The following is a 15,491-nucleotide window of genomic DNA, read 5'->3' on the forward strand; positions in this document are numbered from 1 at the left end:
CCACTGCTGATACTAGGTAAAATCTTTTATATTGTACATGCCATCTAGTGCTTTTGTAAGGGAACTCGTGATACAATATTCTTTAGCTTTTCAATAACTAAATATAGTATTTCCACCTAAATTACCAGTATTTTAGTAACCCCAATGTGAATTTGATGTGAAGCTAAAATACTAAAATGTATAGTTAAAAGAGTACAACATTAGAAAACAACAATTATGCTCAGATAATCAACAATTTCCAACATTCTGCTCTCTCCTCATTAAAAGCACATTTATTATTAGTCACAATTAAAAATCTAAGCAAAGGTAATGTCCCAGTTACTGTGATTTTTTAAAAGTATTTGCAGCTGCATGCCTTAATGGATCATGCAGCTACCAAAATAGTGCATAGAGAATAAATATTTCGATGCAGTAGATAGATATGGAGGGTTAATCACATAACTGGCACCAACTCCTCTTATGCTTCATGCATCTGCAGTAAATTACAGAAACAAATCAGGTGTGCAGTTTTGAAAACCAAGCCCATAATATTTTAATTCCTAAAAATAAAATCTCAATGTTAAGTACTCAGTATTGTATAAAAGAATACATATTTATGTGTATGTACTATATGATAAATACCTACCTAGGAAATTCAGAGTTAAGATTTTAACAGCATACTGTACCACTTGCAACCATACTGTGGTCCAAATAGTATATATTGCCTACTACAGTGGGAAAAATCCATACCTGATATAATTGTATTTCAACTCCATGAAAGTCTCTGGAACAAACTCTGGTGAGGCAACTGGTCAGAATACAAGTGTAAGTGGAAAACTGGGCGGTGCAAATACAGCTGTAGCAGTGAAAACAACTAACAGATTGGTTATAAGATAAAGCAGGCCCGCCTCACCTTACATCTTCTCATTGGTTGCTTTTCCTGATATGTCCCTACTAGTTACATCAACACAAAACCAGAACCCATTTGTAATAATATAATGAAAGACCATATTATAATGCATATTTGCAAGGAGGAAGATGAGGCTGCTATTGGCTATGTTTTTAGTTTTGTGTGGTGATTTACATATTTTATTTCCTTTGGCTTAACTAATTTTCTCCTTTGAAAAATAGTTTAGAAAAAATATAAAAAACAGGTAAATAAGAAAGAACTGCACTTGGAAGAGATTACATATGTAATAACAGAAGTGTTTGATACAGCTCTTACTTTACTGGAGAGATCCCATGCTAGCACTACACATGCTTAGCTTATGAATAGTTTTTGCATAAGACTGTCAGAAAAAAAAGTAGTTACAGTAGCCACTATTTTCAGTGGATATGGAGCCCTGTGGTGTAACAGCTTTTGCAATCCAAATCTGCAGCAAGTAACTGGGGGCCAAAAAATGAAGGAGTGATCTCTTAGCAGCACTCCTGTGTGTCACATCTTTATTAAATAGGTGACTTTATATTTTGAGGGATGGTGACTGAATTCCTCATTCCCCACCTGACCTAAGCTTTAAGAGCAACTAACTGCCACAACACCTGTTCCATTTTCTAAATCCATCAATGATGGCAAAGTACGACTTGATTGTGCTAAAATGATCAGCTGTAAAACGGCAATCAATTTATCTCAGGTGTCAGAGTCCATCCCATTGAGACTAATGGGGACAGTTTATCCTTGTCTTAAAGCAACTGTTTCAAAGACTGACAGCCATTACTGCCTGAATTTACATTCACTTAATATTTTGAAGATTATTTTGCAGTCAAATCCTCTAGACTTAACGTTGTTCTGTTTGTATTAAAGACATTTTACATTCTGGGACCTATTTATGCAACCAGTTCCAAAAGAACAACAATTAATTATGTAGCTGTTTATACAGCTGCCCCACAGAATCATAGAAATGTAGGACTGGAGAGGACCTTGACAGGTCATACAGTTGCCATCCCTGACAGGTGTTTGTCTAACCTTTTTTAAAAACCTCCAATGATGTAGATTCTACAACCTCCCTATGTAATTTGTTCCAGGGCCTTGTTACCCTTATAGTTAGGAAGCTATTCCTAATGTCTAACTTAAATCTTCCTTGCTGCAATTTAAGCCCATCACTTTCTGTCCTACTCTCAGTAGTTAAGGAGAACAATTTATCATCCTCTTTATAACAATCTTTTATATATTTGAAGACTTATGTTTCCCCTCGGTCTACTCTTTTCCAGAGTAAACAAACATTTTTTTCAATCTTTCCTCATAGGTCATGTTTTCTAGACTTTTCATCGTTTTGGTTGCACTCCTCTGGACTTTCTCCAGTTTGCCCACATCTTTCCCAAATTGTGGTGCCCAGAACTGGACACAATACTCCAGTGGAGGCCTCGTCAGTGCAGGGTACAGTGGAAGAATTATTTCTTGTGTCTTGTTGACAACACTTCTGATAACACATCCCAGAATGATGTTCGCTTCCCCCCCTCTCCCCCCAACAGTGTTACTGTTTTCCCCCAACAGTTTAGTTGTGATCCCCTAGAACTCCAGATCCTTTTCTGCAGTGCTCCTTCTTAGGCAGTCATTTTGTATTTGTGCAAATGATTATTCCTTCCTAAGTGTAGAACTTTGCACTTATCCTTATTGAATTTCGTCCTATTTATTTCAGATCATTTCTCCAGTTTGTCAAGATCATTTTGAATTCTAATACTGTCCTCAAAAGCACTTGCAACCCCTCCCAGTTTGGTATCTTTCACAAACCTTATATGTACCCTCTACGCCATTATCCATAACATTTTTGAAGATATTGAATAGAATTGGATGCAGGACAGATCCCTGCAGTATCCTACTCAATATGCCTTTCCAGCTTGACTGTGAGCTATTGATAGGGGTCTACCAAATTTGTGGCCATGAAAATTGCATCACGGACCACAAAATCTGGTCTTCCCCATGAAATCTGGTCTTTTGTGTACTTTTACCTTATACTGTAGGGCATGTATGGTATTGGTACCCTTACATCTGGGATGCTGCTGGCAGCTGTGCTGCCTTCAGAGCTAGGCGTCCAGCCAGCAGCTGCCACTCTCTGCTCTGCCTTCAGAGCTGGGTGGCTGGAGAGCAGTGGCTGCTGTCAGGCACCCAGCTCTGAAGGCAATGCAGAAATAAGGGTGGCAATACTGGGACCCCCCCTACAACAGGCTTACAACCCCCTTTTGGGTCGGAACCTCCAGTTTGAGAAATGCTGCGGAAAAATCACACATTTTTGCTATTTATGCCGTGAGCAACCCATGAAAAATGTGTGATTTCGCCAAGATTTAAGTAGCCTCTAACCACTGATAACTACTCCTAGTACAGTTTCCAACCAATTGTGCACCCACCTTATAAAAGGCTCATATAGGTTATATTTCACAAGTTTATTTATGAGACGGTCATGTGAGACTGTATCAAAAGTCTTACTAAAGTTTGTAGGAGAGTAAAGAGTTAAAAGCTGGACAAATGGTCAAGTTATAGAGAATGGCCTAAGTTATAGACAATGGGGTCAAGGCATGGGCAAACCTTGTTTCTGTTAATTGGTGTGAGTTCTAGTTAGAGTCTGTTATCTCTCTTCTTTTCCTCCCTTCCTGGCCATCTGCGCAGGGGATGAGACTGACATAATAACTATCGCTACTCCTGCACAAGGCCTTTGGTGGGAAGAAAGCATTATCTTCCTTCCCCACCTGGTATGTCTTTTCTTCAAAGAATGTTAGTGTAAAATTAATAGGTTTTAAGGTGATGTGCCTGTCCTCTGCATGGTAATCCTGTAAACAACAAACAGGGGCGGGTATAATTGTATTCATCATGTAGTTGTTAATATTCATTTTATAGGTGTCAATGTAACCAAATAAGGGTCTATGGAGAGTTGCTGAAAATATATACATTTACATACTGTTATGGAGAAAATAATTGTAAAGTAACCCCCTTGTTGCTCATTCGCGGCATCAAGGTGGCACGAGCAGGCAATAAAGGGTTCCGTCTCCCCAATCTGCCCCAGGGACAACCTGTTTGGTTATTTCTAACAAAGTTGAGATATATCACATCTACTGCTCAATGCTTGTTACCCTGTCAAAGAAGGATATTAGGTTGGTTTGATATGACTTGTTCATGACTGTGACACTAGGCCCGAAAAAGCCAAGCAACTTTACAAATTGCATGGCCCAAATCTGACCTTTAAAGATATATTATCGGAAAATATAATGGTAGTGAGGGTCATTCCTCAGAAGTAGACTAGTGCTTTGATATGCAAGTGTACTGTTGGTAGTTATTTGATGTTGTTTAATATCTCGTTAGAGGTTAGTAGTGTTGATAAACTGCTTTCCTATCTATTGTTATACTATTGCTAGATAAACTGCTATACCTAATCTATTGATTAAGAGTTCAAAAGGAACATATGAATACTTAGATGGAACTTTGAATGTAACAATACTATTGTTTGTATTTCTCTTTGAAGTTTAAGTAGTAAATACCTGTAAATGGTTTTAAATGGCTAATTACCTCGTGCTAATGTAACTAGTATCCCGTGTGCACAGGACTTAGGAGATGATACTTCAGAGTTCCAATTAATCACCGATTAATAGTTTAAGGAGGCACCTGCTGTCAAGACGATATTGGTCAGCCTGCATGGATCTATAAAAGACTCTAGTGGACTGATCCTTTTTATCTCAACTCTGTCCAAGCTTGTCAGGGAAAGCTTGGATCACAAGATTGGGATCCCAGTGACCAGCCTGGAATCACCCTGCTAATTCTCATGGGAGAATTTGAACAAACTCTGCACATGGACTATTTAGTCTTCATTTCTCTGGACTGGATTTCTAACAAAGAAGCTGTGAAGGACTGATGACCCCTAAGCTATTTGGGTAATTTCAGAGACCTTGCAATTTAAGGAGTTTACAACTCAGTTATCATCTCTACTTTGAAACTGACTTAGAAGCTTTATTTTCATCTGTGTATGTATACTGACCTTTTAACCATTACTCTCCTTTTTTTTAATAAATGTTAGTTTATTTAAGAAGCATTGGCTTTAAGTGTGTATTTGGGTAAGATGTGAACTATTCATTGACCTGTTTGGCAATGTGTCCGGTCCTTTGGGATTGGTAGAACTTTTTTTTACATACGATGGATAAAAATTTTCAGTAATCCCCATCATATTTGACTTGGCTATCTGGGTGCTAGCCAAAGGGCTGGATCGTTTTAAGGGAACTGTATTTTGTCTACTGAATGACCAGTGAGGTCATCAGAACCTGTTTGTTGCTCACTTCGTATATCTTATGGAAGAAAAACCACCAGTATTTTGGGCTTTGCCTGCTCCATTCTTTGCAGTTTGCCCTGTTTAAGCTATCTCAGCATGACTCCCCTGGAGGCCAACATCAGAATGACAAATCCATACTGACTATTACTTATCTTCTTGTTATCTTCCAGGTGTTTACAAACTGACTGCTTGATTATTTGCTCCATTATCTTTCTGAGTAAAAAGTTAAGATGACTGGTCTATAATTCCATGGGATGTCCTTATTTCCCTTTTTATAGAAAGGTAGCATATCTGCCCTTTTCCAGTCTTCTGAGATCTCTCCCATCCTCCACGAGTTCTCAAAGATAATTGCTAATGGCTTAGAGTTTTCTTCAGCAAGCTCTGTAAGTATTCTAGGATGCATTTTGTCAGGCCCTGCCAGCTGGAAGACATCTAACTTGTGTACGTAATTCTTACCTTGTTCTTTCCCTATTTTAACCCCAGATTCTATCCCATTTACACTGATATTCACTATGTTAGTTGTCCAATTACCGCTAACCATTTTGGTGAAACCTGGGAGGGTGCAGGGGGAAGGCATTTAAGACGACAGCCATTGCTGCGTTTTCTGTTATCGTCTTACACTCCACATTGAGTAATGGGTCTACTCTGTTCCTTGGTCTTCCTATTTCTTCTAATGTATTTGTAAAATGTTTTCTTATTACCCTTTATGTCCCGAGCTAATTTAATCTCATTTTGTGCCTTGGTCTTTCTAATTTTGTCTGTATATGCTTATGTTGTGTTTTTATAATCAACCTCATATTTTAACCTAGTTTCCACTTTTTGTATGACTCTCTTTTTGAGTTTCAGGTCATTGAAGATCTCCTGCTTATGCCAGGGTGTATTTTAGCACATTTCCTATCTTTTCTATGATTTGGGATAGTTTGCTCTTGTGCCCTTAATCATTTCTCTTTAAAAAATTGCCAACTTTCCTGAACTATTTTTTCCCTTAGACTGGCTTCTTATAGGATCTTAGCTACCTTCTTAGATCTCGGTTTGCTAAAGTCTGCCTTCTTGAATTCCACTGTCTTTGTTCTGCTGTTTTCCCTCCAACCATTCCTTAGAATCATGAATTCTATCATTTCATGATCACTTTAACACAAGATGCCTTCAAATTCTCAACAAGTTCCTCCTTATTTGTCAGAATCAAATCTGGAACAGCCTCTTCCCTAGTCGCTTTCTTAACCTCCTGCCATAAAAAGTTGTCTTCAATGCATTCCAGGAACTTGTTGGATAATCTGTGTCCTGATGTATTTTTCCAACAGATGTCTGAATAGTTGGAATCCCCCATCACCACACAGTCCCGTACTTCGGATGAGTTTGTTAATTGTTCAAAAAAGCCTCATCCACCTGTTCTTCCTGGTTAGGTAGTCTATAATAGACACCTACCATGACATCACCCTTGTTTTTTTTACCTCTTTTATCTGTACCCAAAGACTTTCAACAGATCTGCTTCCCACTTCCTTCTCAACCTCAGTACAAGGCCAGACCTCATCCTTTTTTCCCTTCCTGAGCAAACTGTATCCTTCTATACCAATATTCCAGTCATGTGTATTATCCCATCAAGTCTCTGTGATGACAATTATGTCATAATTGTGATTATTTGCTAGTATTTCTAGTTCTTCCTGTTTATTCCCCATACATCTTGCATAAGTACACAGACATCTAAGACATTCATTAGATTTCCCCTCTATATTCCCTCTTGTCTCTCTTTTGTCCTTGCTATGATTATACAATAATCATATTATTTGTAGAATCCTGGACATATTTTACTTTGTATCAGGACAAAACTTCCAAATTCTCTGACCTGGAAGTGTCCTTATGCCTCTGAGCACTCCTACCAGGCAAATGGGTGACCACCTCAACAGTGTGTTCATACATATTAATATTAAATGTGAATTTCAAAGCAAAAAAGTGAGCTTTTTTGTACAAAGATGGCCTCAGCTTTTTTCTGCCTGTTTGTTCATTCAAAATACTGTATGCCCTAAATTCCTTCGTTTTGCTGGAGGATCTCGGCGAGATTTTTGAAAAATCTTTTTCTGACACTCAACATTCCCCCAACATCAGCTGGAAAAGCAGCAGCCCAGGACTCAACCTCCTGTGAAATCCTCCAAATCACATTGTATGTTTGACCCTTCATGCTACACTTGTCTCAAGGTCAGTCATGATGCTCAGTGAGCACGTGGTCCTGGAGTTCCTTCAGCACTACCACTAAACAGCATGCCACCTTATTCCTCTGAAAGCCCCCTTCTGTTTAAACCACATCTAAAATCCTTCATTTTAATCACCATCTTGTACTGAAACTGCATTCAGCCGACCATGGATCATCAATTTACATCATTTGTTAATGTGATTGGAATAACATGAGAAATGCTACTCTGTGGAGTGGATTAGTAGGCATAGGAACTGCCAAGAAAGCAGCCTATATAACACATCAGCATTAGAATGATGAGTAGTAGGTTTAAATAAGACCATTAGAACAGCCATACTGAGTCAGACCAATGGCCCATCTAGCCCAGTATCCTGTTTTCTGACAGTGGTCAATGCCAAATGCCAAGTGCCAGAGAGAATAAACAGAAGAGGTAATCATCAAGTGATCCATCCCGTCACCCATTCCTAGCTTCCAGCAAACAGAGGCTAGGGACACTTCAGAACATGGTTTTGCATCCCTGCCCATCCTGGCTAATAGCCATTGAGAGACCTATCCTCCATGAACTTATCTAGCTCTTTTTTGAACTCTGTTATAATCTTGGCCTTCACAACATCCTCCGGCAAAGAGTTTGATAGGTTGACTGTGCATTGTGTGAAGAAATACTTCCTTTTGTTTATTTTAAACCTGCTGCCTATTAATTTCATTTGGTGACCCCTAGTTCTTGTGTTATGAGGAGTAAATAACACTTCCTTATTTACTTTCTCCACACCAGTCATGATTTTATAGACCTCTATCATATCACCTGCTTAGTCGTCTCTTTTCAAAGCTGAAAAGCCCCAGTTTTACTAATCTCTCCTCATCAGGAAGCTGTTTCATACCCCTAATCATTTTTGTTGCCCTCCTCTGCACTTTCTCCAATTCCAATATATCTTTTTTTAGATGAGGCGACCAGCTCTGCATGCAGTATTGAAGATGTGGATGTACCATGGATTTATGAGGCGGCAATATGATATTTTCTGTCTTATTATCTATCCCTTTCCTAATGTTTCTTAACATTCTGTTAGCTTTTTTGACTGTCTGCACACTGAGTAGATGTTTTCGGGGATCTAGACACAATGACTCCAAGATCTCTTTCTTGAATGGTAATGGCTAATTTAGACCCCACCATTTTATATGTATAGTTGGGATTATGTTTTCCAATGTGCATTACTTTCCATTTATCAACATTGAATTTCATCTGGCATTTTTTTGCCCAGTCATCCATGTGACTGGGTGAGATGACATTGTTATGCTACTAATATTAATTCCAAGTGCTGTAATATGGCAGCTGACAGTGATAGCACCCCCATTTTGAGGTATAGAATATGAGCAGAGATGCTTCATATTAGCAGAATAATTTAAGATAATTTTGTCGACACAGCCATTATCTCCACATTCTTCTACTTTCTGATCTGCATATAGCTGCACAGGACAGGACAATACCCTAAGCCTGTGGAGTTTTTGTGGAAGAACCTGTGTACTCTCTTTCATCTCTGTTACAGTCATAGCTAACTGAAACCAGAGAAGGGAGAACTATGAAAACTGCCCAACCCTTGTGAGCATGAGAAAGTGTATCGACAAATATTTTTCAGGAATTGGACATGGGGATAAATGTCACTAGAAATAGCTGCAGATAGTAGGATCTAACAATCTGGATCTTGTATCAAAGGGCTGGATCTTAACAGTAATCTGTTCAGAAAAGAAAACAATTCTTGCAAATGTTGTATTCCTATTGCTGGATTCTCCTGAAACAGTTAGGTTAGATAAGAACAATCAATATACCTGCAAATGTTAGAAAGTGGGGAATGTCTTTGTTGGCACTTTTACAGCATACTGTTCCTAGACAGATTCTTGATCTATTTGGGCACTGGTGTCCTGCTAGCTACTCACACAACCATACTGAACTTTGTTTCCAACATATTCTCTCTCTCTCAGTAAAACAGAGCTAAATCCAAACACTTTCTCTCATCTAAGCTTTGAAACACAATGCACTTTCCACAAACTGTATCAATAAATTTGTCAATTTCCATACATGCTTAGTAAATCTGAATTGCCTTTCAGCATTCCACAAGATCTCTTATAAATTAGAAACTGCAAACAAATGTACTTGATATTTAAGTGAATGAAATTTTATATGGGTAGAAACTAATGTTTGTTTATTTAGATTTATAAGATTTGACCCTTTGCTTAAGCCACTATGAAAACTTGCAATATGCAAACAGTTAATCAAATGGTGCCAAAAATCCATAACAAATCTGCAATATTAGCAGAGGAAGTTTATATTTCATTGAAAGCCGCAAAGAGAAAAACAAATATAAACCTTTTTTCACAGAGGCGACGCAAGGGGGTGGAGGTGGGGTCATGTGCCCCAGATTTCTGCCAGGGTTTATATGCCCTGTCCTGAATCCCGCTGCATACCACCAGAATCTTTAAATTGTAACCCCCCACTATCAACAGTTATGTGTCATCTCTGCTTACTCACAAACATTAAAACAACAATAATTGTTGTTACCCAATAAGTTGACTTACAGCAATTCAACAAGGACATTCAGAATGAAGATGATGCATCGCGTCTTTTTAGGTTGTTAGACTGTGCTGCGGCATTCAAGGGATCTCATGTTAAATACCTCTCCTTGGATATTTTTATGGCAATCAATTTTCTTTTTTAAAAGACCCAGTTAAAAACAGCCACCCTCCTCCTCTCCCTTCCCACAAAAGGCCATTTCCAGGCAACTCTGATTTGTATCCTAGGGCATCAAAGGGTATTCTTGTACTTTAAGGTGCATCAAAGGGTCCTTCACATCTCACTAAATCTTCTATACACAGGCTGAATACATTTTCACACAATATTCTCATGACTGGGAAACATGCCTTCTGATCTCTGAAGCTGATCTTTTTAGCCCACAATATGCAACCCTTCTAATATTACCATGAATATTTTACAATACATAACTTTATGAAAGCAGTTGACCAGTAATAGCTGGCCAATATAATCATTATAAAAATAGAGGCCTAGTTCATAACTTTATGGATTATAAAACTTAATTTTAATAGTAATTTATTATAAGAACAATCTTTCCTCCCAATCTCTCTTCAAACTGCAGAAAAGGAAAAAATACCGTTTATTTTGCTTTCCTTCAAATAAAGGTCAGACTAATGGATTTTCTTCACATTCTGAAAAAGGAATCCTTTTACAGTTTAAAAACTTTGTATTCAAGTCTCATCCCAAGTAAAAACAAAACAAAAAACATGTTTTTACACTCCTGAAATTAAAACTTGCAATAAAAGTGCTCTCAGAGCCTGTTATACTGTTATGTTAGCAAAAATACAATGAAAACATTAAGTAATGTATTGTTTCATGTTCATAGTTTTATATTTTACCCCATTAAAAACTAGTTTCTATACAAACTAATTCCTCATACTGAAGGCCAACTGTTTGAAATGAATTTGTCTTTAATTCTTTTCAACATATTCTTAGATACTGGAAGAGATTTTGATCTAAACTGCATCAGTATAAATCCAGAGTATTTAAATTGTATCATAAGGAGTTACTCCAGTGTAATTTTTGGTCAGAATATGGACTATTGGCATTCTTTACAGAAAACTGAAAATGTAAAACCCTACAGTGACACGCTGTGCCCCATGTACACCTTTTTAGTGTGATTTGTGTATCATTCATGTTCACCTTTACAGTGTAACTGTGTATTGTCTAATGCAAAGTATGTCATATAAGGTGTTTTGGAATGCTCATGATATATTGAATATTATCGTCATGGTAGCATGTTTCCTGCAATGTCATACATATGTGCAGATATGAAACTCTGCTCTCTGTCATATCCCCAAACATGTGTCTCACATGGGTTGGACAGATGCAGACAAACACAAAGCTGTGTTTCCACGCTCAACGGAGGCATGCATATAGGAACAATGGACTGGCCTAAGCACCTTTGAACACTTTGGCTCAAGAGGGAAAAATCACGCCCATTGCCGGGCATGGACAATCACCTGACACCGGGGGTGGGAGTCGAGGAAACTTGTTAAAAAGAAAGAGGCATCTTTGTCTCAGGGCTGTCCCCTGAAATCTATCTTCCAAGCAACATCAAAGACTAGCAACTACCCACTGGGGGCATTGCAACCAGCCTGTGGGGTAAGCTAACGTCATAGAAAAGATGAAAGAGACTCAAATATTAATCTTAGTTTAGTTCCAGAGGGGTAGTCGTGTTAGTCTGTATACAGCAAAAACAACCAGAGTTCTGTAGCACTTTAAAGACTAACAAATTTAATTTCTGCAGGCATAAACTTTCGTTCGTCTGACAAACTGGGTTGCAGCCCATGAAAGCTCATACCTGCAGAAATTAAATTTGTTAGTCTTTAAAGTGCTACAGGCTTCTTGTTTTTAATCTTAGTTTAGGATATGAGTTATCTTTTAGTTAATTGTGAACAACTCCTTGACTCATTATTAATCTTTTGATTTACATTAATCTGACTTAGATTCACTTAAAATCTTGCTGTAGTCAATACATTTATTTGTTTGATCTAAAATAGTGCATGTGGATTGAGTGTGTGCAGAGACCTCTTTTAGAGTGACAGAGCTAGTGTATATCAATTTCTTTGATAAGGGTGCAATGTACAGCACCGAACCCTGCAAGATGGCAGTTCCCAGGGTTGCATCTGGGAGTGGCAGTGTTTGCTGGAGTCTATCCCATAAGTGGCTGGGCAGAAGCATTCCTTCACTAGGTCAGGGACTGATTACTCGCAGGAGGCTGGGCATGGGCTGACCCAGGAGCGGGTGGTTCACACAACAAAGGGGGGTAAGTTGGGGCCAAAGAGTGAGGAATTGGGATGACAAAGCTACACACCAGTCTAGATTGCAAGGGGGGAACGTCACACCTACACTTTGAGTTTTTTCCATTTAGTCATTTCACATTTCTATAATGATATTTTAACATGACAGTGGAAACTCACTCATTTGCATTTTGCTAATCTGCACAATCCATAATTTACATTCTCCTCTCTTTACATCTCAGCAAAAATGTAACAGAGTGCTGAGGTGAGATTTCATATTACCAATTACTGTGTAAAATGTATTACAAAATATGTAATATAGTATGAAGTATAAATACTTTAAACTAAGCTTGTCAAATAAAAACTTTGTTTTACTTGGTGCTATCACTTTAAAAACTGGCCAATTTTTCCTTATATAACTAATATGATCTACTTGCTGTATTTCCTAGTTATTCTCCACAGGAAATATAAGCAGGTATTGGGCCTACTGTAAATACTCTTATCTACCTATCTATGGCAAAGCAGGCATGCTTTTGTGATACATGACACTTGTTTTTTTATTGTTGAGTTTGCTCATTCACAAAATTCAGTCATTTGTTATTGGGCCTTCTAGTCATGAGGAGAATTAAACCCCAATCCAGCAATGCCTTTAATCACAATAGTCTCACTAAAGACAAATAAACTTGTGAATATCTCACATGAACACCTCAGTGGGACTATTCATATGCTTAAAGCTAAGAACATACATAAGTGCATTGCTGAATCAGGGTGTAAATGTTTCATAAAATAAGACATGAATAATTTTAGCTTATGTATAAAATAGAGAGCCTTCAACCTAAAAGAACACACAATATATGCTTTTTGGTGTGTTTTAGATCATCTATCACTGCTGGTCATAATTAAAAATTACCTCTTGTATCCCCAGTTTCCGACATGCATCCAAAAAGTTTTCCACATTTCTCCTGCATTTGGCCATGCTAAGTTTAGGCTGCAAAAACAAGAAATTGTAAATTAATGTGACAGAAGCCAATAATGTACAGTAGTCATAAAATTCTGCATATTAAATGATGTTTCTACTGCTGGTGTAATGTTTAGGTGAGGCTGTTCCTGAAGATATAAATTAGGAAATGGTAAATAGCAGATTGACCAACATCTAACATCCTGAACTGCCAGTGTACCACAGTCTCCTAGTGCCACCACCCATCCACGATGGCAGTGACCTCTATGTCACTGGCAAGGGCACAACAACAATGGAGGAAGCCAGTGCACTCTCTAAGCCTCCCAGGGTATCTCTACACTGCATTTAAACACCCACATTTGGCCTGTGTGAACTCCCTTGGGCATGCAAGGCTCTAGCTACAGGGCTGTAAAACTACAGCGTATATGCTTGAGCTGGAGCATGAGCTCTGGGACCCACACCACATGACAGGAGGGTCCAGAGCCTAGGCTCCAGCCTGAGCATCAACACTGTAATTTTACAGCCCCGCAGCCTGAGTCAGCTGCCATGGGCCAGCTGAGGGTGTAGAATTGTAGCATAGACATTCCCCAAGTCTTACTGTGACCTATCTCAGTGGCCAGTCAGAGGCACTCTCACATGGTTTATGAACATCCAAAAAGAGGCTAAGAAATAAGAGCATGTAAGTCTTGGCTTTCCCATTATGTGTTTTTGTAATTGAGGGATTTTTTCCCTGCTTTTTAAAAATTCATAATCATTGGCCTGGTTTTGAGTCATTTCCATTTCTCTGTGTTTTGCAATTCCATTAATAATGTAGTTCTTTAAGTTGGGTATATGTTCTTCTTATTAATGCACGTTAGTAGTAGTAGGAATTTTTAGTAATGATGTTCACATTGCATTACAGACACTGTTGTGGAATTTGCTTCCATGTTATTCTGAAATGTGCTGCATATCACAAGTTCCGTTCTCTGCCCTCTTTGCTTCCTCTCAATATCGACCTGTTTCTCTCTGTGTCACTCTCATCCAGCTTGGCTGCACTGAAAATTGCCTGTTTCAATCGCTGTCTCTTAATTTATGCTGGATGACCATATAGCAACTAAGGGCCTGCTGGTAAACTATCTCCCACTGGCCCACTCGGCCTAGGGCTCATTTATGCAGGGACATTCAGGAAAGTGAAAATAAACTAACTAAAGGGATGAAGTTAATATGCATAAATAAAAACACATTTAAACCTCATGTGGACGCAATCATTCAGAATTCAAGTGGCCTTAGTTCCTTGTAGATTAATTTTTCAAGAGGCCACTTTAAAAACATGCAGCTTTTTGGGTGCATTTGCTTTTGCTCGTGTCCAGGCTCTATTTCTGACGTTTGGAAGTGCGTCCAGTTCGCTGCTGGGCTCAGACTGTGCATGTAAAAGTCTGGCTTGCAAGGTTCTGAAAATCTGTCCCTTCTAAATCATCATTTGTGGTGGAAGACTGGCTTACCTGCAAGAAGTGGTAATACTTCTCTAATGGGCACTTTACAACCCAAACATCTCAGGTTGTTTTAGGATCTGTCCAAAGGGAATCATAGTTCTCTCACATTTAATTTTGGATATTATGACAACTTGATATGGGGTTTCAACATACATTAAGGACAGTTGTATAAACTCTAATGTAGTTTCTATATTTTTATATTGGTTCTTTTGTTATCGATTTTTAATTAAAAACCTTCCATTTCATTTTTACAGTAACTTGCTTAGTAATCTAGAATTTCAAAGATTGCTATTATATGATGCCTTCTTTGTCCCAGTTGTCTGACTCAAGACTATCAAATCTCTCACCAAAGCCAATCCATTATTTACTTTAACAGAAAGAAGTGATAATGATATTTTTGACCTTTAATACCAGCTTAAACTGAAAACTCATCAACACTAAAAGAGACATTACCTGCTTAGTATTCTCCAGTAAAGAACATTTCTTCTTAAGGTTAATAATGTGTCAAGAAGACAGCACCAAAAACATAAAGGTGACATGCAGTAAGAAAAAATGAGCTTGTGCCTCTCTCTCTCTTTTTTTTTTTTTTTTTTTTGCTTCTTTATTATGTATAAAGAAGGCCTGAAAGTTTTTTGTAAAACACAAAGAATAACCTTTCAGCCTTGGAAATTCAGGTCTTGTCTACTCTGCGAGTCTCTGCAGTGAAATGTGACATGACAAGAATCAAGTGGTTTAAACCAACAAGTAAAAGGGCTACGTTTTTTTTAGCCACTATTGAAAACTCCTTATTTTTTGTTAAAACCTATATTCTTAAAAGCCTT

General features: G+C 38.1%; 1 protein-coding gene across 3 annotated transcripts in view; it reads right to left on the reverse strand.

The window, feature by feature from the left end:
• Positions 1-15,491, reverse strand: part of LRCH1 (leucine rich repeats and calponin homology domain containing 1) — a 157,783-nt gene that overhangs the window by 14,779 nt on the left and 127,513 nt on the right. For all 3 annotated transcript variants that reach the window (XM_067563125.1, XM_067563126.1, XM_067563124.1), the window contains one exon: positions 13,151-13,228. In XM_067563125.1, the coding sequence (XP_067419226.1) occupies positions 13,151-13,228 (78 nt within the window). The remainder of the gene's footprint in view (positions 1-13,150; positions 13,229-15,491) is intronic.

Source organism: Emydura macquarii, unplaced genomic scaffold, assembly GCF_026122565.2.
Source record: "Emydura macquarii macquarii isolate MOO-44397 ecotype Brisbane River unplaced genomic scaffold, CSIRO-AGI_Emac_v2 contig_2473, whole genome shotgun sequence".
Taxonomy (NCBI): Eukaryota; Metazoa; Chordata; order Testudines; family Chelidae; genus Emydura; species Emydura macquarii.